General features: G+C 39.8%; 2 protein-coding genes across 3 annotated transcripts; one reads left to right on the top strand and one right to left on the bottom strand.

The window, feature by feature from the left end:
• Positions 1-467: 467 nt before the first annotated feature.
• Positions 468-17813, bottom strand: LOC114089121 (uncharacterized). Its single transcript, XM_027930849.2, has 5 exons — positions 17735-17813; positions 8923-9102; positions 5579-5678; positions 2850-2980; positions 468-903 (listed from the first exon to the last, which is right to left on the bottom strand). Exons 1-5 carry the CDS (start codon positions 17771-17773, stop codon positions 640-642), a joined length of 714 nt encoding a protein of 237 aa, XP_027786650.2. The 5' UTR covers positions 17774-17813; the 3' UTR covers positions 468-639.
• A 1329-nt stretch (positions 17814-19142) lies between these two features.
• Positions 19143-24420, top strand: Exosc3 (exosome component 3). Of its 2 annotated transcripts, XM_027930970.2 has the most exons (4): positions 19143-19490; positions 20547-20696; positions 22559-22710; positions 23971-24420. In XM_027930970.2, the coding sequence occupies exons 1-4, from the start codon at positions 19167-19169 to the stop codon at positions 24170-24172; spliced, it is 828 nt and encodes a 275-aa protein (XP_027786771.1). In that variant the 5' UTR covers positions 19143-19166; the 3' UTR covers positions 24173-24420. The 2 variants fall into 2 exon arrangements, with proteins under 2 accessions (XP_027786771.1, XP_071456862.1); XM_071600761.1 differs by lacking the exon at positions 22559-22710 and having other exon boundaries at positions 23971-24086.
• Positions 24421-25723: the final 1303 nt, after the last annotated feature.

Here is a 25723-nt window from a genome sequence, read left to right as displayed (position 1 = left end):
ATTACCGTATTAGGTGCAGGTCCCGTATGGTAAGCTGAATGGCATACTACCTGCTCAGCCTATAAGTATGAGGGCTCAGGTTAGTAAATTTTGCACTAAAAAGCCCTGTCTGCGCAGTACCTGAAATTGTGGACTGTTGATGCCCTGAATATCTCTGCCTAATTGCCATCTATTGTCTAGTAGACCAAGTCTTTATCGACGCTCCTTCCTACAGGAAGGGGCACATATCCAGCCAGGAGGGACTGAGAGGCACTGGAGATCTGAATCAAATCAATCTCACAAGCAACAGAGCCCAGGGTCAGTCCTCCTTGTACTGCATCTGCCAGGGAGGTCATGGAACCGTGATGGAGGTGAGGCCTCCATCACTGTCGCTGAGGATAATATATAGAACTTGCTAACAGAAAAGGGTTAATAAGAGCTGGCAGTTTCTTGGGGGAGTGAAGCAAAGTCTTCAGTAAGGGAGAGGCTGAGGCACAAGGAAACACATTTATTTACTCTTCTTCTCTATCCAATGACAGATATTTTTTTAAAAAATTACTTTCCAACTGATGTCTCCTAATACAACATGACTGAAATGATAAACACTGTTTTGTTTTGTTTTTTCCCTTTTCAGGCTTTTATACTTTGGGAGCAGCACGTTCACTCTCGATGATCACTAGTTCTGCCCATAAAGTAGAATTCTTTGTTGGGAATGAGTTTGATAAAATGAGCAAGGCGATTGGCCATGGCATAAAAAGATGAAATGGCAGCTATGTCCCAGGCATCTTCTCTACTGAAGCCATATATCTCAAGCTTTTTGAAATGGTCATCTGTTATATCATCAGCTTGGGAAACAGCAAGTGCAAACTCCAGCATTGCTTTTTCCCGAGCAGGAAGGTCAGACTTTCTCCAATTCACACAGACCTGCAAGAAAATATAGTCAGAAGCAGATTATCTTGTCTACTGAAAATAAATAATCAAACAAGGGCTTAATAAAATTGACATTGATGGTTAAAAAAAAAGTCCCTCAAGGTTAGAATAAAGGAGCAAAATCAGACTAAAACAAAGTTTTCTGAGAAAAGTAGAGCTCAAAGACTCTCTTTGACCTGCCCCCCATATCAATACCAAACAAAATATAATATTTGCAAAGAGTTTACATTTAGCAATTACTATAAATTAAGAATGTGCTCAGTGTTTTGTATTCATTATCTCATTTAATTCTTATAAAAACCCCAGACAGTTGTATTTTTATTATCATCCCCTTTTTATTGACAAACTGCAGTTCAAAGAGGTGAAGTGACTTTCCCAAGGTTATATGGCTAGAGCACAGTATAGCTGGGATTTCAAATACACTGGATTCCAAAGACTATACTAGGTAATCAATTCCCTTGCTAAAGCAAAATACTAGAAACCACTACAAACCTTAAAATAAAATAGTTTGGTGTTTTAGTCAGCTTTTTTGCCACTGTGATCAAAAGTCCTGGCAAAAGCTGTTAGAGGAGAAAAAATTTACTTGGGGTCTCATGGTTTCAGAGGTCTAAGCCCACAGATGGCCAACTCCATTGTTATGGGCCTAAGCTGAGTGTAGATATGGCAGAGAACAGCTCAGGACATGACAATCAGGAAGGAGGGAGGGAGGGAGGGAGAGAGGGGGAGAGGGAGAGGGAGAGGGAGAGAGAGAGAGAGAGAGAGAGAGAGAGAGAGAGAGAGAGAGAGAGAGAGACTGACTCTGTTTACCAGGGACAAAATATATACCCCAAAGGCATGCCCTTAATAACCCAACTCCTCCAGCCACACCATCTACCTAGAGTTACCACTCAGTTAATCCCTCTCAGTGGATTAATGCACTGATTAGGTTAAGGCTCTCTTAAACCAATCATTTCACCTCTACTTTCTTGCACTGACTCACACATGCGCTTTTGGGGGACACCTCATATCTAAACTATAATATTCAGTAAACCATTGTGTGACAACACATTCTATGACCACTTGGGAGAGAGATCCTGGATGAGCAAAAGTTGGGTGTCGAGGCAGGATGCACTCAGCAGGGCAAAGGGGATGATCATGAAATCATTTTTAGGCCAGCAAGAGATACCTTTAGGGAATAGTTTACAAAGTCTCTATAGATCAGATCAGAAGAGAAGACTGGGGAATAGTGAAAATGATGAACCTCAACTCTGAGAATAAATGCAGAGAACAGATATTTCTGTTCTCCAGTCTTAAGGATCAGGGATTTCACTATAGGGTTCAGTAGGACTTTGTAATGAAATAAACATAGTAATGATACCCAAAGGGCATGACTTTGGACAAAGTAAGGACAGGATAAGTTGTTGACTGAAGAACTGATGGGCAAGAGCAGGTGGAGGCAGTTCCAGAATGAGAAGCAAACTGGCCAATACCTGGGGTCAACAGTAAGAATTCAAAAGCCTAAAACATTGGTTTGGGCCCAGAAGGAATAATTAGTGGATGGACAAAATTCATACTGGAAGTGCAAACAGTATAATTAGCAGAAAGATGGCAAGTTTTGAAAAGAGACTCTTGCCACATTATAGTTATATATTCCATACTAAGTTAAATCTCTGAACCTTGAGTCTAAAATGGTTATAAGGCTTGCCTTGGACAGGTAGTTATGTGCATCTGATAGAATGTATGCCAAATAACCACCACTATGACTGATATTAATCTGGGGCATAGCTCTTCCTAATACTAAACATCACATACATGCAAAAGCAAGTGGGCACATAACAGGAACTGGAAGGGAATTCAAGCAATTAGAGATTTTGTTCCCTGCACCATATCATAACATGGGCTTTGTCCATTCCTCAGGTATGAAAGGCCCTGAAACTGGAACAGGAGAGGTGGGCACTAACCTGGTCAGAGAGCACTGGGTTCTTTGAGTAGACCCTGTACCAAGCACTATGGACAACCACATGGTATAAGCTCCTGTTGACCAGGCTGGTCACTACAATGATGAGTTCCTTATCTGCTCTGCTGAGCTGTCCTGGGGAGGAAGAGGAAAGAAGACCTGTTCATAATTCCTGGGCAATGGCTTAGAACCTAAACAGGTTTAGCTATATTTTAGCAACAGGCTCCGCCCACCCACCAACTTGCCTGCCATTCACTTATACATTTATACATTCATTCATCTCTTGTCCCTAGCTACCAACTGACCTATTTTGTTTTTGTTTATTTATATGGTGGTACTGGAGATTGAACCCAAACCAGGATCTAGTGCATGTTACCAAGCACTTTACCAATTACCCACATCCTCAGCCCTTTTTGAATTTTATTTTGAGGCCCTAGGATGGCCTCAAACTTTTGATGCTTGGCTTTAGCCTCCTGACTACAGGCAGGCCACCATGCCTAGGCTATTTTACTTTCTTCACAGTATGTAGTACTTTCTGAAATCAACAGACTTCTTTCTTTCTTTCTTTTCTTTTTCTTCTCCTCCTCCTCCTCCTCCTCCCCTCCCCCACTTCCTCCTTCCATCTTCTTTAGTTGTTCACTATTCACTTTCTCCTCTTAAGAGTATGTTCAAGGGGCTGGGGTTATAGCTCAGTGGTAGAGCACTTGCCTAGCATGAATGAAGCACAGGGTTTGATCCCAAGTACAACATAAAAATAAATACATAAAATAAAGGTATTTTGTCCACCTACAACTAAAAACTATATTTTTAAAAAGCAGTATGTTTGAGGGGCTGAAGATGTGGCTCAGTGGTAGAACGCTCACTTAGCCTGTGCACGACCCTGGGTTCGATCCCCAGCACCACATAAAAATAAATAAAATAAAGATATTGTGTCCAACTACAACTAAAAAATAAATATTAAAAAGGAGCATGTTTGAAATCCCATTTTTTCTCCCAGGCATGCCCATAATTATGATGATCTGGGAGGCTGAAGCAGGAGAACTGAAAGTTTGAGGCCAGCTTCAAAACTTAATGAGACTCTGTCTCCAAATAAAAATAAAAAGGGGTGGTGGGTTCAATCCCTAAAGAGAGGGAGGAAGAAAGGGAGGGAGGGAGGAAGGAAGGAAATCCATTTTTTTTTAAATTTGTTTTTTAAAATAAAAATCATATCCTCAAAGAAATACCTGGCAGATAGTACTTGCTCAGAAAATGTGTTAATAAAATACTAAATTCAAGAAATATTTTGTGAGGCCTATCAGGTACTAGGCTAACACTTAAAAGAGGAGGAAAGAAGTGGGTGTGGTGGCATAGGCCTGTGATTCCCAGCTATTCAGAAGGCTGAGGCAGGATTGCAAGTTCAAGGCCAGGATTGCAAGTTCAAGGCCCTGTCTCAAAATAAAAAGGGCTGGGGATGTAGCTCAGTGGCAGAACATATGCAAGGACCTGAGTTTAATCCCTAGTACTGTAAATAAGTAAATAAAGTAGAAGAAAAAAGAACAGACTTCCTAACTTCATGGAAGCTACTATTTGAGATAGGGATAGGCAGAAAAGGGGAGAACCCGCTTTGGTACCGGGCACAATTCTGGGAACTTTACATATGTAACCTCATTTACTCCTTACCTCAGCTCCTCAAGTGGGTATTATTAATGCCATTTTACTAGTAATGAAACTAAGGCTCTGAGGTGTTCAAATACTTTGCTGAAGTTGCTTGGATTATTTATGGCAGAACTCACATTTGAACACAGGGTTGGTCTTTTTCTAGTAGGATAGAGAAGCTGCAGAAAGATATGATGAAAATAAAAGGCAGACAGGACTCTGTATGCCATTAGAAAAGGGCAAGGAGCGGGTTGTAGGCAATCGGACAAGGAATTCTTCCTTATACATGAAGGAAGGTGAGATGGACTTTGAAGGAAAAGTCAGATTCACAAAGGCATAAATAGGAGAAAAAGCATCCCAGGGGCATAGCAAAGTTAGAAGATCTAATGAGATCAAAATGCTGAAGGGGACAAAATGTAGCTCCCATTTTGACTTAGAACATAAAGAGGGACTGAGGGTAGGAAGCAGGCTGTGACAGACCAAAGAGAACCACCCCATAACTGCTGGCTGTCTTCCAGTATCTGCCTTCTTCCTTTAGTAACAGAATCTCTTCATTTAGCTGGGCACATGACCAATCAGCTTCCCTCATAGCTAGATGTGACAGTGAGACAAAGTTCTACCCAATGGGATATAAACAGAAGTGATATATGCAACTCTTATGTCAGGACCTTAAAGAGAAAGGGCTTGTGCCCACCAGTGATGCTCCTTTCTGCTGGTACAGTGGTGATCCAGCTAAGCTTGTAGGCAAGGGCAGTCCCAAACTGTAAACAACACTTGCCAGCCCTTAGCAGCTTATATAGACTATCAGGTGAGAGTGAAAGAGTGAGAGAAAAAAATATTATTTAAACCAAAGTCTTTGTCTCTGATTAGCAGCAGCCTAATCTGAATCTAGTATCACATCCATGGTTGCCAGTTTATTTCAGTTATATATCTATAACCATAAAGCTGGATTCAGTCCTCACAGACTCAAAATCCAGAGTTGTCACAGAAGCTGAGGTTTTCCCTAATCTCATCAATCTGGAACACATGGGAAGCAATGTTGGCAAACAGGCACCTATATCTCAACCAAGAATGATTTAGCATTGTTTCTCTCTTTACCTGTTGTTTTGTTGTAGATGGCATTGTAATAAGCAAAGAAGGCTCGGAATTCCAATGGCCGGTAAGACAAAACTTTCAATATATTTGGTAAAAATCCTGTCTGCAGGGAAGAAAAGACAGGGTCACACAAAATGAAAACTAAGAGCAGAATAAACAGTAATCTGGAACTCCCCATATTGTCTGAATCCAGATGCACTCTTGGAAAGGTCATAGCCTTTTTATACATATCTTAACCTTTCAGGGTATTATAATTGTTATTTCTAAAGGTGTATAAAATGTCTTTTTGATACACAGTCTGATGAAGTTTAGAGAGTGAATGTAACAAATAAAACAAATGAGACTTATTTGAATTTAGATTCTACTGTTTAGGTCCTACCTTTTACAGACGGGCTGGTGGTATTCATTATTTCTAAGAATTAAGTTAGTAACAAGCCCCAATATTAGTAAAGTATTTTGTAAGGTTCTTTCACATATCCAATCTCATTTATCCTCTAAACCTTGTAAGGTAGGCAAGGGAGATATTATTATCCCTGGTTTACAGATAAGGAAACCAAGGCCCAGAACTGAAGGCCATACCTTGGGATTTTGAGTTTTCAGATGGCACGCTATGGCAAACAACTGTCCATTTCTTCCCTCTTGACAACAGAACCTGGATGTTGTTCAGATATGAAGTTGTCATGGATTTCAGAACAGGTTAAACCCTTCCCCACACTTAATGAGTGAATCCTGATTGTTCTAAATAAATTATGGTGATTTCATTCCACTTGTCAGTGATAGGCTGAGAAATGGACATGTGACACCATGGTGGCTACTGAGAAATGAAGGGAAGTCAGCTGGGGGCCTTCCTGGCTCTCCAAAAGGAATATAAGGAAAGGGTATGCCCTCCTCACTCCTGCTAGAAGTTGTGCAAGGATGTAATGTTTGCTGATACTATAGTCATCTAATGACTATAGGGAATAAGTCTAAGCAGCTATCACACTGAGGAAGATAGAGCTCAAAAAGGAAAGAATCTACTGGATACCTGCCTGTAATCCCAGTGATTTAGGAGGCTGAGGCAAAGGATCACAAGTTGAAGGCCAGCCTTGGCAACTCAGCAAGACCCGATCTCAAAATAAAATATAAAAAAGGGCTGGGATAGAGTGCTTGCTTAACATGTGTGAGGTCCTGAGTACCCAATTCCCAGTACCACACACACAAAAAAAGGAAAAAAATCTAGTCCTTGATGGTAACAGTAAGCTACTGAATTTTAACAATATAGGAATTTCCCTACCGCTAGACCAGCAATTAAGTGTGACATTGAATTATCCTTACTGTTAAACCAGCTAAATTGGATTTTCTATACAACTATAGCTGAAAGCACCCTAGCTGATAACAGATGCTAAAGGTTTGTTAGTGGTCTAAAAGACAGAGCATAAAGAACTATTTGTACTAACCAGGGAGAGTCTGGGGAGAGGGTTGGGAAATGGGAGAGGTGTGGAGAGCTGTTGATGGTGCCAAGGGCTCCAAACCTTTCCCACCAGAACAGCCATATTTTAAAAAAATATTTTTTAGTTATAGATGGATGCAATATCTTTATTTCGTTTATTCTTTTTTTTTTTATGTGTGTGCCTCAAATGTGCGAGGCAAGCGCTCTGCCACTGAGCCACAGCCCAGCCCCAACAGCCATATTTTTATCTTTATATAATGGATTTCCATGCAATATTTTGTTTGGAAAGAAGTGCCACAAAATTCTACTACCAAGTTGGAACAACAAAGGTTTAGAACAAATGTATGTTTAAGGAAGCATCTTATAATTTAGCAGCATAGATCACACGCTTTAAAACTACCATCAGGGGGTCGGGTGAGTGGTCATGCCTGTAATCCCCAGTGGCTGGGGAGGCTGAGACAGCAGTTCAAAGCCAGCCTCAGCAACAGAAGGTGCTAAGCAACTCAATGAGACCCTGTCTCTAAATAAAAAACAAAAAAGGGCTGGGGATGTGGCTGTGGTCAAGTGCCCCTGAGTTCAATTCCTGGTACCCCTCCCCCCAAAACAACGTCCATCAGGAAATAATATACAAAAAGATATATGTATAAACATAAATATGTATATATATGAAAAATATATACATACAAAAATTGTTACAAGTCCTAAAACTCTAAGATTTGGAGATTGTTGAACTAAATTACAGTATCTCTTTTATACAATGCTATATCATGTAACCCTAAATAATGTTTTGACCTAGAAATCAAGATAACATGATCTCATTTTAAAAAGTACAAATATATTTTTTTAAAAATATTTTTTAGATGTTGTTGAACCTTTATTTTATTCATTTATTTTTATGTGGTGCTGAGAATCCAACCCAGTGCCTCACACTATAGGCAAGCACTCTGCCACTAAGCCACAACCCCAGCCCTAAAAAAGTACATATATAGATTTATACAAACAAAATAGGGAAGAAGAAAACACCAAGATGCTAAGAGTGGTTGACTTTGTATAGTGAAATCATATTTTTATTCTTTTTAAATTTTCTGCTTTTTGTCTACTTTTTCAATAATTTTTCTTTTTTTTTCTTTGATATTGGGGATTGAATCCAGAGGCACTTTGCCACTGAGCCATATTCCCAGACTTTTTTATTTTTAATTTTGAGATGGTATCACTAAGTTACTTAGGGCCTTGCTAAGCCGCTGAGGCTAGCCTCAAATTTGGAACACCCTTCCTTAGCCAACCTCAAATTTGGAACTCTCCTGCCTCAGCCTCCCAAGTCACTGGGATTCCAGGCGTGCATCACCATCCCAGGCTTCAACATGGAATTTTTTATTTTTTGTACTGGGGATTGAACCCAGGGGCACTTAATCACTGAATCACATACCCAGCCTTTTAAAATATTTTATTTAAAGACAAGGTCTTGCTAAATTGCTTAGCACCTCGCTGTTGCTGTGGCTAACTTTGAATTTGTGATCCTCCTGCCTCAGCCTCCGAACCACTGGGATTGCAGGCCTGCACCACCACATTCGGCTCAACATGTAATTTTTTATTATAATTTTTTAAAAAAAGAAAAGATACCTGTCACACTTGTTTAAGCAACTCCTCATATTCCAATGGTTTTATCTCAACACTACAGTGCTAAACAGAACTATAGAGTGCACCTCAGTCACTGGTGGGTAGAGAACTGAATGATAAAGAAAAGTCCCAGAACCCAAAAGGAAAAAAGTAAGAGATACAACAGGACCCAAAGGAAGGGTCCATCCACAGTGGGGAAGTTGGACAGTTGGACAGGCTGCGGCAATTAGTACCAGGGGATTTCATTTAGGTAGACAAAGGTCTGCAATGGCTGTGACTCCCTGCACCAAGTGTGTCTCACCTTCTTTTCTATCTCCTCCATGAGCTCTACAATGTCAAAAGGCAGGTCCTTCTTGTAGGGAATAGGGTAACGACTGATGGGTTTGGACTTCTCTTCCTGCTGAGCCTCAAAAAGACGCAGGTTCAGGGTCACCACAGGCAACCTGTTCCAAACTCTACTTGTCACAAGGCGAAGAAAAGACTGAAAGGAAACAAAGACAGGTTGAGATGAGTTACTGAAGGAATGGCTGTACATCTGGGCTTAAAGGAGAGATGGAAAACAGGTTCCATCTCTTGGGCCAATTCCCACTGATCAGAAGTTACTGCCTTGAGAATCCAGAAAAGGATCATGGGCCCAACCTGAAACAATGCTGTAATCAGTTAGGAATGTCTGATGTGGGAATGGGTTATGGTGGCCCAAGTAATTTATATTTGCAATACTTGGTTAAAGTCCAGCCTAGTACTTCCTATTAGTAACATAATCTCCTGGGGTTCTTCATGGCTCTAGTGGCTCTTTTAAAGTCTATTAAGTGATTGCCAGGATTTTGTCATCCTCTGTCAACAACATTAACTATTATATAATGAGCACTTAATATGTACCAGGTGTTTGTTTTGGTACTGGAGATTGAGCCTAGGGTGCTCCACCACTGAGTTACTTCCCAACTCTTTTTATGTCTTAAAATTTTGAGACAGGGTCTCACTAGGTAACTAAGGGTTTTGCTAAGTTGGCCAGGTTGTTTCTCAAACTTGCAATCCTCCTACCTCAGCCTCCTGCATTGCTGGGATTACAGGTGTGTGCCACTGTGCCCACCTATACCCAGTTGCTTTTTTTCATATATTCTCCAATACTCCCAGCAATCCTGCATTTTACAGATACGAAAACTAAGAATGAGAAAGGCCACACAGAGCTCAATGTTTGAGTTAGATTAAAATTCAGAACTGCCTAACTCTAGAATCTATGTTCTTCCCACTATGTAGTCCTGTCTTTTAAAAGGAAGAAAAAAAGTAACAAAATCACATTATTCTAAGTGAAAAGGGTGAAACAGAAAAAACCTGACTAGGCAGCCCTCTCATGCCTTTTATCATGTAAAGTTATAAGAATGCTACAAGAAAATCAAAGATTATGCCTTTCTAGAAAGCTCAGTCTAGTTAGGTAATCCAAGGCTGTGAAAGATAATATAACAAAGGGCTTTCTGAAGCCAGGCTGCTTGGGTGAAAACCCGTTTCTGTCCTTTTAGTTTATTCTTTTGATAAAGTGTGGATGAAATAATACCAAATCACAGAGCTGTTGTGATGATTTAATGAATATATATAAAGCTTTTAAAATAGATCTTTGGGGCTGAGGATATAGCTCAGTTGGTAGAGTGCTTGCCTTGCATGCACAAGGCTTTGGGTTTGATCCCCAACACCAAAAAAAAAAAAAAAAAAAAAAAAACAACCAAACAAATAAAATAGATCTTTGCACTTAGCAAATTCTATATATTTATTAAACAAAATGTTATAGGTTTAGAATAAGGGTGTCATTTTTTATTATTTTTAAATTTTCTGCTTATTTGATTTTTCAATAATTTTCCTTTTTTTGGTATTGGAGATTGAATTCAGAGGTGCTTCACCACTGAGCCATATTCCTAGATTTTTTTTATTTTTAATTTTGGGACAGTCTCATTAAGTTGCTTAGGGCCTTGCTAAGTTAGTACACTGTGGACCTATCAAATGACATCTGCTTACATATTTAAATGCTAGATACACAGAAAAGATCTGGGCAGCTCCCCTCACACCCTTGTGACAGTTACTTTTTTGTGTGTCAACCTTACTGAGCTAAGAGATGCCCAAACAGATAGCTGTTAAAACATTATTTCTGGGGCCTGGGGTTGTGGCTCAGTGGTAGATGCTTGCCTACCATGTGTGAGGCACTGGGTTTGATTCTCAGCACCACACATAAATAAGTAATTAAACTAAAGATCCATCAACAACTAATAAAAATATTTTTTAAAAACATTATTTCTGGGTGCACCTTTTAGGGTGTTTACAGAAAAAAATTGCCATTTGAATAAGTAGATTGAGTAAAGAAGATCCATCCTTACTAACTTGAAGGGCTCATCCTATCTGATCCCTAACAGAACAAGAAGGCAGAAGAAGGCAGATTCACTCTTTCTTCTTAAACTAGAATGCCCAAGTTCTCCTGCCCTTAGGCATCACAGATACTGGTTCTCAGTGGCTCCCATTCTCAGTTCTCAGCCTTCAGACTTGGACTGGGAGTTACATTATCAGCTTTGTTGGTTCTCAGGCCTTCCGACTTATATGAAATTATGCCACCTTCTTTCCTGGTTCTCTAGCTTGCAAACCACAGATAGTGGAAATGCTCTATAATTGTGACCCCGTCTCAATTTAGGTGTCCTTTTATATCTATATCTGTCTCCTATTGGTTCTGTTTCTCTGGAGAATGTTGAATAATACACCACGTGAGAACTCTCCATGAATGCCACCTACTGTGAGAGCCTGCCTCTTTGATGTTCATATCCGACACTTCATCTTTGTGCCAGCAATGTTCTCCCTACGAGTAAAGTCTAGGCTATGAAATTTTATAGCTCTGTTACCTCAGCTTTCTATATCCTCTAGCCAGTGTGGTGCAAATATCCAAGTCACCAGGCCAAATCCACTGGTCTCTGAAGCTGCCAGGGAAAAAAGCTCTGCTTCATACTTTTACTATAGGGGATTTGGACTGGGAAACCAAAAGTGAGGCAGTTGACAATGACATCTGGGGCTGAAAAGTCATAAAGCAGAGTAAGGCCAGGTGGAACCATGATGTACCATAAGCATATCAAAGGAGTGAGAGGCAGAAATTGTGCGAAAGCAGCAGCTATGATGGGGAGAAAAGACTCAAGGTAGATGGGAGGAAGAAAGTTGTTAAGGACTGGGCCTGTGGCTCAATGGTAGAGCACCTGCCTTGCACATGTGAGGCACTGGGTTCGATCCTCAGCACCACATAAAAATAAATAAATAAAGGTATTGGGTCCAACTAAAAAAAATATTTAAAAAACAAGAAAGTTGTTAATAGAAAGAGATGCAGATAGATAAAAAGATACTGAAATAGGAGACAAGACTTGTTCCTGGCAGATTTCCTGGGGCCTTGCTGCAGCGGTACCTGGAGGTATCAGAACAACTTGTCGGTTTCAGTTTCCATGTGGAATGATTTAATAATGCCTGAAACAGAGTCATGCACTGACAAGAAAAATCAGAATGAAACCAAGAAAGCAAATGGGTCCTTCAACTTCTATAATTCAAAGGAAACAATGGACTTAAGGAGTAAAGCACTCCTACCATATAACTTTTTTTTTTTGGGGGGGGGGGGTACCAGGGTTTGAACCCAGAGTTAAACCCTGGGCTTAACTAACTTAAGCACTGAGCCATATCACCAGCACTTTTTGTATTTTATTTAAAGACAGGGTCTTGCTGAGTTGCTTAGGGCCTCACTAAATTGCTGAGGCTGGCTTTGAACTCTTGATCCTCCTGCCCCAGTCTCCTAAGCCACTGGGATTACAGGTGTGTGCCACTGTGCCCAGCCCATATAACTTTGTTTTAAAAATAAACAGAAAATACTCATATAATGCTTAGAACAGCTAAGAGTATTCTAAGTTGCTTTATATATATATATATATTTACTCAAAACTCATGGTACTGTTATTCTCTCCACTTTAGAAATGGGAAAGCATAGGCATAAAAAAGTTACCAAGTGTATAACTAGTAGAGCATGGATTCAGAGCCAGGCATCCAGCTCCAGAGTTCTCACTCAGAATCATGTACAGTACTGCCAAGGATGGTAACTCAGCACTATTTCTTTAAAACCTCTAAATCCAAGTCCATCTATAAATCTCAGGTCTTGTCCCCACTTTCCCCTAAATACTTTTTAACATTTTATTTCTGAACTGTGAGTAACTGTAATATCAATAAAAAGTACAAATTTTATTTGTTGAGTGAGTACTTCACTAGGCTTATTGATGGAGCCTCACAGGCGCTGACTCTACTGCTATAGTTTGGATTTGGAAGTCCCCCAAAGGCTTATTTGTTAAAGGTTTAGTAGTCAGCCTGTGGCACTACTGGGAGGTAGTAGAACCCTTAGGAGGTGGGGTTTATTGGAAGGAAGTTTGGTCACTGATGGCATGCCCATGAAGGACGCTGCCTGCCATGAGGTACTGCCTCACCTCACCACAGGCTACAGATTGAAACCTCTGAAATTATGAGCCCTAACAAATCTTCTTGAAGTTGATTATCTCAAGAATTTTGTCACAGCAATGCAAGGCTGAAGTAACAGAACTACCATCTCTCTCTCCACTGGGGGAAATCATGGCTCAGCTACCATGAGGGAATACAAGCTTATATATTTTCAAGAGAAGCTGAATGTGAAAATTCAAAATGTGGCTTGTGGTCACCTACTTTGAGGGAGGTTGCAAGTTTGAGGCCAGCCTCAGCAATTTAGCAATGCCTTAAACAACTTAGTGAAACCCTGCCTCAAAATTGAAAAAAAAAAAAAAAAGAAAGAAAACTGGCTGGGATGTAAACTCAGTGGTGAAAGTGCCTCAGGGTTCAATCTCCAGTATTAAAACAAATTTTAAAAAAATAAGACACACAAATGGCCATTAGGTACAAGAAAACTTGCTCAGCATCATTTGAAATTAGGGGAATGCAAATTAAAATCACGAGATAATATTTCATACCCACTAGCATAGCTGTAATCAAAAAGACAATAAAAATTGTGAGATGTGGAGAAACTGGGCCTGTATACAATGCTGATAAAAATATAAAATGGTGCAGCTGTTTTAGAGAAATTTGATAAGTTTTTAAAGAAACTAAATGTAAATTTATCATATAGTCCAGCATTTCTACTCCTAGGTACCTATCTATCCAGTACAAATGAACATATAGCTCTCCACAAAGACTTGTATAAAAATAATCATAGCATTAATAATAAAAAAGGAGAAAGAACCCAAAAGTCCACAGACTCGTGAATGGATAAACAAAATGTGGTGTACTGATACAATATACTACTATTCAGAATTTAAAAGAAATGAATTAATACATGCTACAAATATGTACAAAATTTAAAAAATTAAAGAAGCCAGACCAAAAACTTTATATTATTCAATCCCATCAATATGAAACACTCAAAAGAGGTACACTACAGAGACAGAAACTAAATTAGCAGTTGGGTAAGGCTGGGGTAGGAAAGGAATTGATTGCAAATGGGTACAAAGGATCTTTTAGAGTGACAAATATTCTAAAACTGTCTTTTTTATAATTGCTTCCTAGTGGGGTTGAGACAGTTTCTCATTGTGGTTTTACTTTACATTTACTGGATGACTAATAATATAAGCATATTTTGTGCTTTTATTGGCTATTTATCTATTATTTTAAGAAATATCTTTGGTCCTTTCCCCATTTCTAAATTGAGAAATTTATAGCTTTATTATTGAGTTTTAAATGTTCTTTATATATTCTAGATACATGTCCTTTATCAGTTATGATTCTTCATATATTTTTTCCCATTCCATTGGGTTTTCTGTTCTAATTTTATGAAGTCTAATTTTTCTATTTTTTTCTTTTGATGCTTGTGTTTTTGGTAATGTCATATCTAAGAAACTACCATCAGAATTGTCTCTATGTTTTCTTCCAAGAGTTTTATAATTTTAGTTCTAACTTTTAGATCGTTGATCTATTTAGAGATAATTTTTGTATTTAGTTTGATATGGGTCCAACTTTGTCTTTTGCATGTCGCTACCTAGTTTTCCAAATATCATTTGTTGAAAAGACTGTTTTTCCCCCACTGAATCATCTTGGCATCCCTGCCCAAAATCAATTGAACATTAAGTATAGGGTTTATTTCTATGATCTTAATTCTTTTCCATTGATCTATGTCTAATGAGTATTCCAGGAAAAACACTGTCTTGATTATTGTAGACTTGTGGTAAAATTTTGAAATCAGAAACGTAAATCCTTCAACTTCTTAAACATTGTTTTGGTTATTCTGGATCCCTTAAATTTTCGTATGAATTTTAGGAATACTTTGTCAGTTTCTGCCATAAAGCCATTTGGGACTGTGGCTGTGACTAGGTCAAATTTTTATACAAAGCTGGAGAGTATCATTGTCTTAACAATATTGACTCTCCTCATGTATGAACATAGGGTGCATTTCCAGCTATTTGCATCTTGTTTATTTCAACAATGTTTTGTAAGTTTTCAGAGTATAAATTTGGTAGGTCTTTTTGTTAAATTTATTCTCAAATGTTTTATTCTCTTTACATGCTACAAATATGTGCAAAACTTAAAAAATTAAGTGAAAGAAGTCAGACCAAAAACTATATATTATTCAATCCCATCTATATGAAATATTTTATAGTAGTATTTATTATACTACTATAAATGGGATTTTAAAATTTCATTTTTGGGTTGTTCATTTCAAATGAATAGAAATACAATTGAATTTTGTATATGTTCTTGAATTCTAAAACCTCAGTGAACTTTTTAATTGTAATGTATATGATATTAGCTGCGGGTTTTTCATGGATGACCTTCATCAGGTGAAGAAAGTTCCTTTCTAATCCCAGTTTAGTTTGTTTTAAATCACAATTTGTCAAATGCTTTATCTGCAACTACTGAGATTTTTTTTTTTATTGAACTTGGGCATTAGACCACTGAGCCACATCCTCAGCCCCATTTTGTATTTTATTTAGAGAAAGGGTCTCACTGAGTTGCTTAGTGCCTCCCCGTTGCTGAGGCTGCTTTGAACTTAGATCCTCTTGCCTTAGCTTCCCAAGCTGCTGGGGTTGCAGGCATGTGTTACTGTGCCCAGCTAGAGATTCTTTTTTAAATGTGTGATATTATTCACCAGTGAAACCATCTGGGCCGGGGCAGACTTCATTTGATTGCTGTTACTGATGAGTTGGCTCATAAACCTCACCAGTGTACTGCCTCTCTACACCAAAATCACCTTCACTGCCTGCTCTAGAAAATGCATTTGAGCTTTAAAATAATTTTTCAGTGCCTGCTTCTGCTTTGCTTGGAAACCCAAAACACCCAGCAGCCAAGTTTTCCCTGGCACTCTATTGGGCAGCTTTGTGGCAGAGGCTTCCAGGAGCTCCCTTCCAATGAATAACTGTCTTCAGCATTTCTTCAGCAAAGTTCTGGAGGGTAGACTTGTGTAAAGTTTCGCTGGCATATCCCCAGTCACTTGCTGCTATTTAATGAGCCATGGCCGGCCATACCTGTTCCCAAAAGATCTTGATCACTGCTACTTGGGGAGGGATAGAGCTCTTCTTTGCATATTACATCTCCACAACAGAGGTATAATGGTCATTCTCTTATATCTGATATTCCTGTTCTGTTTCTTTGTAGTATTGGCGATTGGACTCAGGAGTGCTATACCTCTGAGCTACATTCCCAGTCCTCCTTACTTTGGCTGGCCTCAAACATGATCCTTCTGTCTCAGACTTCCAAGTATTTGGGATTACAGGCATGTGCCACTATACCTGGCTCATTCTTGTACTCTTTAATGCTCCCTTTAATTCTTACTAGCCATTCCCTCATTATTCTAATGCCCTATTCTAGTAATTCTTTAAATTAATCTTTCCTTTTCAAAGTACTGTGTTTTTTTTTTCCTCTTGAATATATTCTGACTGATAGACACTATGCTTTTTCATGTCCTCCTATATGTTTGGGCCTGGTATATAGAAAACACTTTATGTGTTAATCCAACAATAGGATCATGACCCATGATGTTCATAGGCAGTTTTTACTATTTTAAGCTCTCTTTTAAAATTTTTTTATAGTTGTAGATAGACAGAAGGCCTTTATTTTATTGGTTTATTTATTTTTTATGTTTGTTTTTAAATTATAGGTGGATATCTTTATTTTTATGTGCTGCTGAGGATTGAACCCAGTGGCTCACACATGCTAGGTGAGCGCTCTACGTCTGAGCCACAATACCAGCCCTTATATGATTATTTTTATGTGGTGCTGAGGATCGAACCCAGTGCCTCACACATGCAAGGCAAGTGCTCTGCCACTGAGCTACAGCCCCCAGCCCTTTCTTTCTTTTGCCTCCTTTAGGACACATATCTTGACCCCTAACCCCCAAACCCAGGTATGTAGAGAGAACCATTTCATCCTCTGTACTGGGTGTGGGAGGATGCTCTAATCAGTTTTTTTTTTTTTTCAGCCCCATAGCACTGGGTATCTGCTGGCAAAGATAATGAACTCTCCCAGGGCAGGGACCAGGATTCAGCTGCCTGCCCAGCTCAATTTCTAATCGGAGCAAATGCGCAAAAAAAGCTTTGAAAGCAAAAAAAGCCCAACTTCGCCAGTAAGAAGTGAAAAACAACTGTGAGATGTCATCTTTCCCAACTCCTAAAGTAGCAAAAATTTCTGAAAAGTAATTTCTGGAAAAGAATCTGGAAGGTTTTGGTCATTCCCTGCAGGAAATACTCGCTATAAGTAGATGAAGGCCAGAGGTATCGGGGCACATTGGTCTTGACTGCAGGGCTCCAAAACCACGAGCCTCTAGGAGAGAACAGGCCTAATCCACTTGGGCCATCCACCGGCCAACAGCCTCAGATTTTCTATTTCTCAATCACCGCGGCCACTTTTACCACCAGAAAAGGGAACACGTGTTGTTCCAAATGTGAACTATAACTGCGAACCCATCGGAAAATAGGGCAGGCCTACGCGACTTTAAGTCCAAGGAGGCAGCCCGGAGCCGCCCACAGATCCCAGGACCTCGGGATCCCACCTGCTGCACGCGGGAGGAATTCCGCCTCCCCGCCCCACGCGCTCCCACTCACCGGCTGCTTCAAGGCGCCGAGGCAGCGAAGCACCGACATGGCGGTGCTTGGCACTCGGCACTCTAGTTGAGCAGGCAGCCTTCCGGTGTGATGGACCCTCTGGGCGTCGGGGTGCTCCGCCCCCGAATTTCCGGTCTCGGGTGACTCCGCACCTGCTTTGCCTTCGAAGCTAGCTGGGTAGATCACCCGGTGCCACAGGACTGTGGGCCTGATAAGGCTCAGTCTCCACTAATAACCTTGGGGGGTGGGGGGAGACGCTGAGGGACAATTCAGGGAATATTACCGACCTCCCTTGTTTCCTCAGTGGGACTTGAGGTTATTGCCTGAGGCATAAATTTTAATCAGCCTTAATCTATGTGAGCTTGGTCATCAGTACCTACCTGCTGGTTCCAGGCCCTCTGGAGTTGAGATGGAGTGGGGAAATAGACGAGCGCAGTTCATATCATCTCTGCCCAGTGAACTCCCACTCCTGCCAGGGTGATTAAATAAGAACAGCTATTTCAACAATCTGATTGCAAAACAAGTTTTATTTCAGTTGGCCTTTTATTACTCCAAGAGAAAATGGCCCTACAGCATCTTGTCAAATTTGGAGGTGTTAGTGATGTCTATCTTAAAAATAAAAAAGAATCTAAAAATTCACGTTGGAAGCAAAGATATGGGCAGTAGCTAAGAGACATGGGTCAGAGTCCCGCCCTCTCGATCTCCAGGAGCTCTCACCACTGCGGGGGAATTTGAGCAATTGCTCACGTGGGCAACTGAAGTGTGCTGCAGAGTACGAAGCAACAAGGCTTCGTTACTTTCTCAGGCCATGTAGGGTTAACTCATGCATATGAAAAGGTAACATATTTTATTTATATTTGGAGAGGGTCTAGCGAGAAAGATATGTGTTACACCAGTCAGGTATTGTCTATTCATGTCAGACCACCATACAAACTTAGAACTACTGCTGACAGCACAGCAAATCAAATGGGCAAGACCAATAAATCATTTCCTTATTTTATTGTTTTCCACTCTGGAAACAACCAAAAAGGTTTTATTTTGAAAAAGAAAAAAAAAAAAAAAATTCTGGTGAAAAGCCAGCTGCCTTTCTGAGCGCGAAGTCGACAGGCATGGCCTCTGGGCCCAGCCAACTTCAGTTGACTTCGTCCCTCTGCACAGCTCCTGGGGTTCTCAATCTACTCGAGCTACGCATTTCTTCTACCGGTCCGCGGACAGACTGCAAGATGGATGAACGGTTAAATACACAGTCACTACCACTTGGAAGAGGCGGGGGTGGACCGCCAGGCTGATAAAGACCAAATTTCATAGACTAAGGTCCAAGACCCAGGGATCGCACTGACGGAAACGGAAGACCCTGAGGGAGTTGGGGATTGGAGGAGGGGCAGGAAACGGAAACGGGGTACCGGAAGTGGCGGTTGGTGGCAGCTTCAGAATGGCTGAAGCTGTGCAGTTTGCGGCTGAATCTCTCGCGGGTGGCGGGGCACGAGCTGCGCGCACAGTACTTGATCAGGTGGTGCTCCCGGGTGAGGAGCTGCTGCTGCCGGAACAGGAGGATGTGGAAGGCCCTGGTGGTGCGGGGGAGCGACCGTTGCGCCTTAATGCTGGGACGCGCTCGCGATTACGTGTAGTGTGTGGCCCCGGCTTGCGGCGCTGCGGCGACCGCCTGCTGGTTACAAAGTGTGGCCGTCTCCGTCACAAAGACCCCGGGAGTGGCAGCAGTGGTGGTGTTTACTGGGTGGACTCGCAACAGAAGCGGGTGAGCTGGGACTTCGGAGGGGCAGTGCGGTAGTGAAAGTCTAATCCTGCGCCTAGGAGACTTCCTGGAAGAAGCAGGGCCGGGGCCCTGGAGCCCTCATTTTGTCAAGGTTCGCTTAGAGGCATCGTAGTCTTTTGCTTACCTCTGTCCTTTTTAGAGGGACTACGAACAATAGAAACGTTGCTTGAGAAGAGCGATCAGGAGAGAAAGCCTCTAGAGACCCTGTGTCATGATTGTCTTCAAAACCCAAAGGTCAAGAAGCTGTAGGCTTGCCTTTGGAATCCCAGAGGGCAGGACCAGCTTCAGTGAATGGAAGTCACAGGGAGTTAAAATGCTCTTAGAATAATTAAGAACTTTTATATAGAAAAAAATATCTTGACAATGGAATGGTCTTCCTTGGCTTTAAGCATCCCTGTGCTACTTACTGCTCCTGTGTGCAACAGAAGTTAGGGCTTTCTGTAATAATGCTTAAGTATGGGATATTGCCTCAAATTAACAGACTATCAGAGACTGCAAAGCCGGGCTGGGGGCACGGGCCTGTTGTCCCAGCTACAGAGGAGGGTGAAGTATGAGGATCACCGGAGCCAGGAATTTGAGATGAGCCTGTGCAAGGTAGACCCTGCTAGGTGCTGTAGTGCACGCCTGTAATCCCAGCAACTTGGGAGGCTGAGGCAGAAGGATTGTAAATTCAAGACCAGCTTCTGCAACGTAGTGAGACTTGGCCTCAAAAGGGGGTGAAGATTGCCCTGAGGATGTAGGTCCTAGATAAAAGACCCTTGCACTTGATCTCTAGTACTATGGGTACTAGGGGGGGCGGGTGGGGGGGAGGAGAACAGAAAAAACAAAAAACCCTGCAAACCCAAGAGTTCATGTTGTGATTTTCTTTTATTGAAATAGTATCATTGTTTTATGTAAGACTTACATGAGTTTGTAAACTTGAATTTTAAAATATTTTAAACATCTCTTTAATGAAAAACAAGAACTAAGGACTTAATGAAGATATCTTCCATTGATTCCTTGTTGTTTATGGCTGTTTGTTCTGATGTTTTTTTGTAGTATGTACCAGTGAAAGGAGACCATGTGATTGGCATAGTGACTGCTAAATCTGGAGATATATTCAAAGTTGATGTTGGAGGGAGTGAACCAGCTTCTTTGTCTTATTTGGCATTTGAAGGTGCAACTAAAAGAAACAGACCAAATGTGCAGGTAATGATGGGATTATTTGGTTTCAACAGTAAGAAAAATATCCATTTCTCAGAATACTTATCTGCCCCAAAGGCTACCTGAATTGTCTCCAAAGCATGAACTATTTTCCTAGTTCTACAGGATAGACTCTAAGCATCTGCTTAATGTCCTAGGCTCCAAGAGTTCTTCAGATGCTCCAGTGCCAGACCAGAGCCACTACATTGGTTCTGGTGATATTTGATCTCTAGTGAGTTAAAAGTTTATATCTGTTTTCTCCATTGTTATATGTCATGTCCATATCCATTGCACAAGGATATCAGCCATAGGCTTCAGGAGGAAAGGCAAATCATTAACATTGTCGGCCATCCATCTTGCTTAGAGGTCCTTAGAGCTGATTTAGGAGTAAACTTGTTATTGCAGATTTTCAATTTGGGCTTTTTAGATACTATAGCCATATTCTTATGTCTCCTCAGCCAGAAATTTTGACTTCTATGCACCTTTCCATCCACCTTTTATAAGTTTAACCCTATTTTGATTCTCTTTGACTCTCTGATCTTTATCTCCACTTCATAAGTTCAGATGTCAGCTTCCTTTTGGCAGGACTCAGTCAGTAGTCTCCTCATTAACATTCCTGCTTATATACAAGATTCTTCAAAGCCTGCAGAACTCCTTGGCATTACACGCTTCTCTCATCCATGTTATATCCGTCATACAGCCATGCTTAACCCATACAAACATAAATGAATTATTTCCTACTCTTGTACATTTGCTCATGCTGTTCCCTCTGTCTGGATTTGATTATCTCCTCAGTCTGTAGAACACATGCTCATCCTTTGAGGCCAAGGCTAAACATACCACCTCTGTAAAGCTATCGCTAGTTGTCACTTTTATATCTGCCCTGGCAGGTAGACATTTAGCCCTGAAGGGATTTTGTTGTTTACATGTCTATTCCCTCTGTCCTCCAAGATTAAATGCTTCTGAAAGACAAAAGTGTTTTGTTCCTCTCTGGTTCTTGTAGTCATCAGCAAACAATAGGTACTTAATAAACATTTTGAGAAGAAAACAATTCATTTTCCATTTCCTTAGTTTCTTTTTTCTTTTTTTAACCATACGATTTATTTTTATTTTTTTAGTCATACATGACAGCAGAATGTATTTTGACATATAATACATACATGGAATGTACATACATCAATCATATTGTCTATTCTGCTGCCCTTTCTATCCTCCCTATTCCTCCCCTCCTCTCCCATCCTTTCTCTCTATCCAATCTAATGTGACACACTCATTTCCTTAGTTTCATTATTTTGAAATTCAGTTCTGTGAGGTTTTTAAGCAAATCATGTATAGAGAAGTATCCGTTAATTACCACTATTCTATAATAATTTGCATGCCAGGTTTTTCCTTTTTCTCTATAAATCCGTAATTATTCAGAATAGTGCTAATAGAACTTTATATGATGGTTCTATTTTACATCTGCACCAATATGGTAGCTCCTAGTTACACAGGGCTGTTGAGCATCTGAAATGTGGCTAATACAACTGAGGGACTGAATTTTAAATATCTAATTTTAATTAACTTAAATGTAAATTTATATAAATACATGGGTACTGGTTACCATATTGAGCAACACAATGTTGAAGAGTATTCTTTGGCTTTGAGATGATTCCTACTCTAATGATTTCTTGGAGGGTGAAGGGAGGGTTACATGTATTAATTTTGCCTTTGAAGACTCAACTCCAATGTGGAATCCTAGGGTGTAATCAGCCCATTAGCCACAAAACTGTAGGTTGCTGGTATTGCTGCCTATGAAAAAGAGCCAATAGCAGCTTTTGTAGCATGGTATGCTGAGAGGATTCAATTATTCTTTTAATGTCTTGTAGGTTGGAGATCTCATCTATGGTCAATTTGTAGTTGCTAATAAAGATATGGAACCAGAGATGGTCTGTATTGACAGCTGTGGACGAGCTAATGGAATGGGTGTGATTGGACATGATGGTCTGCTTTTTAAAGTGACTTTGGGCCTAATTAGAAAGTAAGTCCTAATGCCTTCTAGCTTGCCTGTGTTCTTTTATTTTTACTACACCTGCTTTGAAATTTGGATTGTTAATAACATCCACATTTCTTCAGAGTTAAAAATCAATATCCATTTAGCCTATTTATAAACTCATAAATTTAGTTCTGCCCTTTTTTTTTAAAGTCAGTGTTTCAAATTTAGATGTATTTGGCTGTGTTGTTTACAGTGTGGTGATCCATCCTTCATGTTTCAACTCTGTCCTTTTCATTTCTTCTCTACCAGAGGCCCGCTGCTCCTTATAACCAACATACTCAGCCTAAATGTGAAAACTGGCCTTTCCTCATTCTAAGTCACTTGAATACAGGTGTATCTGCATTTGTACAAAATTATCAGATTTCACTAAGGGTGGCCAAATGCAGCTAGACTGATGGATCCTCAGTTAGGTATCATTTACAGAAGGTTCCTGTTATTCTGACCTGGTAGTTCCCACTCAGGAGAGTCTCTTCATTAGGTGTTTGGATCTTTATCTGCCTAGCTGTTTACTTCTATAGGCACTGAAGTTCAGATCTATCTTCTATGCCTTTCCTTTCTACCCATTCTGCAGATTGGAGATTGTTTGGGGTGATGTTAGAGAAGCCTGTTATTTAACTAGATAGTAGTACCTTTGTACTTTCATAGAGCCAGTGCTTTTCTCCAAGCATTAAATTTAATACCAGGGAATAACTTACATGATCAGGAAAACAAATTTAATGTGTTCTCTTAATAATAAATAAAAAAATAATAATAAATACTGTTGGTAATTGGAAAAAAAAAAAAAAAACTAATGACCCTAAAGTCCAGAATTAAGTGTTCTGACAATCTCTGGGAAGAACTTTATATATTATGCTATGTTGATGACAGAAGGAGTTTGACATCTTTGTAGTGAAGTAGCTCATTACTGTGACCTCTGGTATACCTTTGAAAAGTGTTAAAACTTCTTCGAAGAAAGGGGGCTGTGAGCTGGGTATAGTGGTACATGCTTTTAATCCAGTGTACTCAAGAAATTGAGGGCAAGAGGTTCTTGAGATCAACGAGGGCAACGTAGCAAGACCCCATCTAAATGGGGTGGGGTGGTGTGTAAAGAGGACAGTAAGTGTCATTTTATGGCTTATTCTTAGTGTGATGATGACAGTGCCTTAAATAACTTAATAGTTCAGAAAAGGAGTCTCCTTCTGAAGGATATCTAGAACACATCCTGCCTTTTTATTAAATTTCATTTTTATTCCTCTTTACCACTAGGTTATTAGCTCCAGAATGTGAAATCATACAGGAAGTGGGAAAACTCTATCCACTGGAGATTGTGTTTGGAATGAATGGAAGAATATGGGTAAAGGCAAAAACCATTCAGCAAACTTTAATTTTGGCAAATATTTTAGAAGCTTGTGAACACATGACAGCAGATCAAAGAAAACAAATCTTTGCCAGATTGGCAGAAAGTTGATACATGTGGACTTCTTCAGTGGGTCATTTGAGCCAAGAGACTATGAGTTTCCTGGGAAGTTTTTTTTTTTTTTTTCCAGGTTAATCTCTCCCTATTAAATCTTCAGAAGACAAGATGTGAATTTTGTCTTCTAAATAAAATATTTTTATAAGAAAGTTACTGGTTTTCACTCATGTTCTTGTGTGGGTGAGAAAATTTTTTAAAAATCATGTTTGTATGTTCTATACAATAAAATTTACTAAAAAGTATCATGGCTTATTTGAAGTCAAGTCCCTTCATTTTGCTAGAGGCAACTTCAATAAGAACAAGAAGTCGGCATTAAAATATTTTCTGATCATTATGATAAAACTTCTTACCAAAGGAAATGTAGAATACATAAAAAAGTATATAGAGGTAAACACAGGTCTCCTGTAATCCCATTAGTAAGTGGAAGAGTAAAGCTAATAATGTTTATCATGCAGCATATATTGTTCCAAGTGTTTTCACATGGATTAAGAAAGTTATTCCTAGTAACTATAGAAGACATTTATCCTCATAGTTGAAGAAACTGAGGCACAAGATTAAGCTTGTCCTACATTCCCAAGCACTAGGTGTATGTATTTTTTCAAAGTGGAATTAATTACAGGGTATTTTCTTAGACTGAAAAATTCATGATTGTTAAAATTCACCCCGTGCTGTGGCACATGCCTGTAATCCCAGCAAATCAGGAGGCTGAGGCAGGAGGATCTCGAGTTCAAAGCCAGCCTTAGCAATTTAAGCAAGGCCCTAAGCTACTCAGTGAGACCTGTCTCAGAATACAAAAAAGTGCTAGGGATGTGGCTCAGTGGTTAAGCACCACTGGATTCAATTTCCGGTACAAAAAATAAAAATCCAACAACTGTATATTTCATTTTCATGTTACAGAATATTTTGGACATATTTGGCTTTTTTGTTACACAAATTTCAACATGATGAGGATTTCTGAATTCAAGTCTGGCCAAATTTTGACAACCATTTTCTAGAAGGCAAACAAAGTATACCTGCTTGGGTTTTGCATAAATGGGAGAGGTCTGTGATAGGGTTGATGAGAAAATTCTTCCATGCTATTTGGTGTACTAACCAATGCCCTTTTAGGTTAAAACGAAGACTGGCAGATGATAAAAGCTCAGTAGTTCTGGGGTCAGACCTCTTAGAAGAGCTATGGGCTCCTTGAAGCCTACCTACATAGTCCCTTTAGGATGAAAGAGATTATAGCACTTATTCATTATGTTGGTACTGATTAAGAAGCATTATGTGTTCATAAAGATGTTTTTTGAAGGATGGCCTATTTTAGTTAAAAAAAAAAAAAAAAAAAAACTGATATTTATCAAATGACCATAATTCACAAAGAATTAAATGGTAAGGGATGCAGACAAAGCAAAATAATCTTTTGGTTCTGAGATAAAACATTTTCTGAATTTGCTAGCAGGTTAATTAACCCCAATTGGCAACAGTAAAAGAAGCAACTGTATATAGGACACAAGAAAAGGAAGTATATTTGATAAGAGGTAGATTAACATGCTTGCATGTCAG

Source organism: Marmota flaviventris, chromosome 13 (assembly GCF_047511675.1).
Source record: "Marmota flaviventris isolate mMarFla1 chromosome 13, mMarFla1.hap1, whole genome shotgun sequence".
NCBI classification, from domain to species: Eukaryota; Metazoa; Chordata; class Mammalia; order Rodentia; family Sciuridae; genus Marmota; species Marmota flaviventris.
Note: the sequence above shows the minus strand (reverse complement) of the source record. Positions and strands in the feature narration are given on the sequence as shown.

What these genes read in the sequence shown, in the direction of transcription:
- Exosc3 (XM_027930970.2), top strand. Translation starts at nt 19,167, where the DNA reads ATGGCTGAAGCTGTGCAGTTTGCGGCTGAATCTCTCGCGGGTGGCGGG. An exon ending in GAAACAGACCAAATGTGCAG is followed by an intron (nt 20,697 to 22,558) that starts GTAATGATGGGA and finishes AATGTCTTGTAG; the next exon opens with GTTGGAGATCTCATCTATGG. An exon ending in ACTTTGGGCCTAATTAGAAA is followed by an intron (nt 22,711 to 23,970) that starts GTAAGTCCTAAT and finishes CTTTACCACTAG; the next exon opens with GTTATTAGCTCCAGAATGTG.
- LOC114089121 (XM_027930849.2), bottom strand. Translation starts at nt 17,773, where the DNA reads ATGTCGGTGCTTCGCTGCCTCGGCGCCTTGAAGCAGCCG. An exon ending in TCGGCGCCTTGAAGCAGCCG is followed by an intron (nt 9,103 to 17,734) that starts GTGAGTGGGAGC and finishes GTTTCCTTTCAG; the next exon opens with TCTTTTCTTCGCCTTGTGAC. An exon ending in ACCCAGTGCTCTCTGACCAG is followed by an intron (nt 904 to 2,849) that starts GTTAGTGCCCAC and finishes ATTTTCTTGCAG; the next exon opens with GTCTGTGTGAATTGGAGAAA.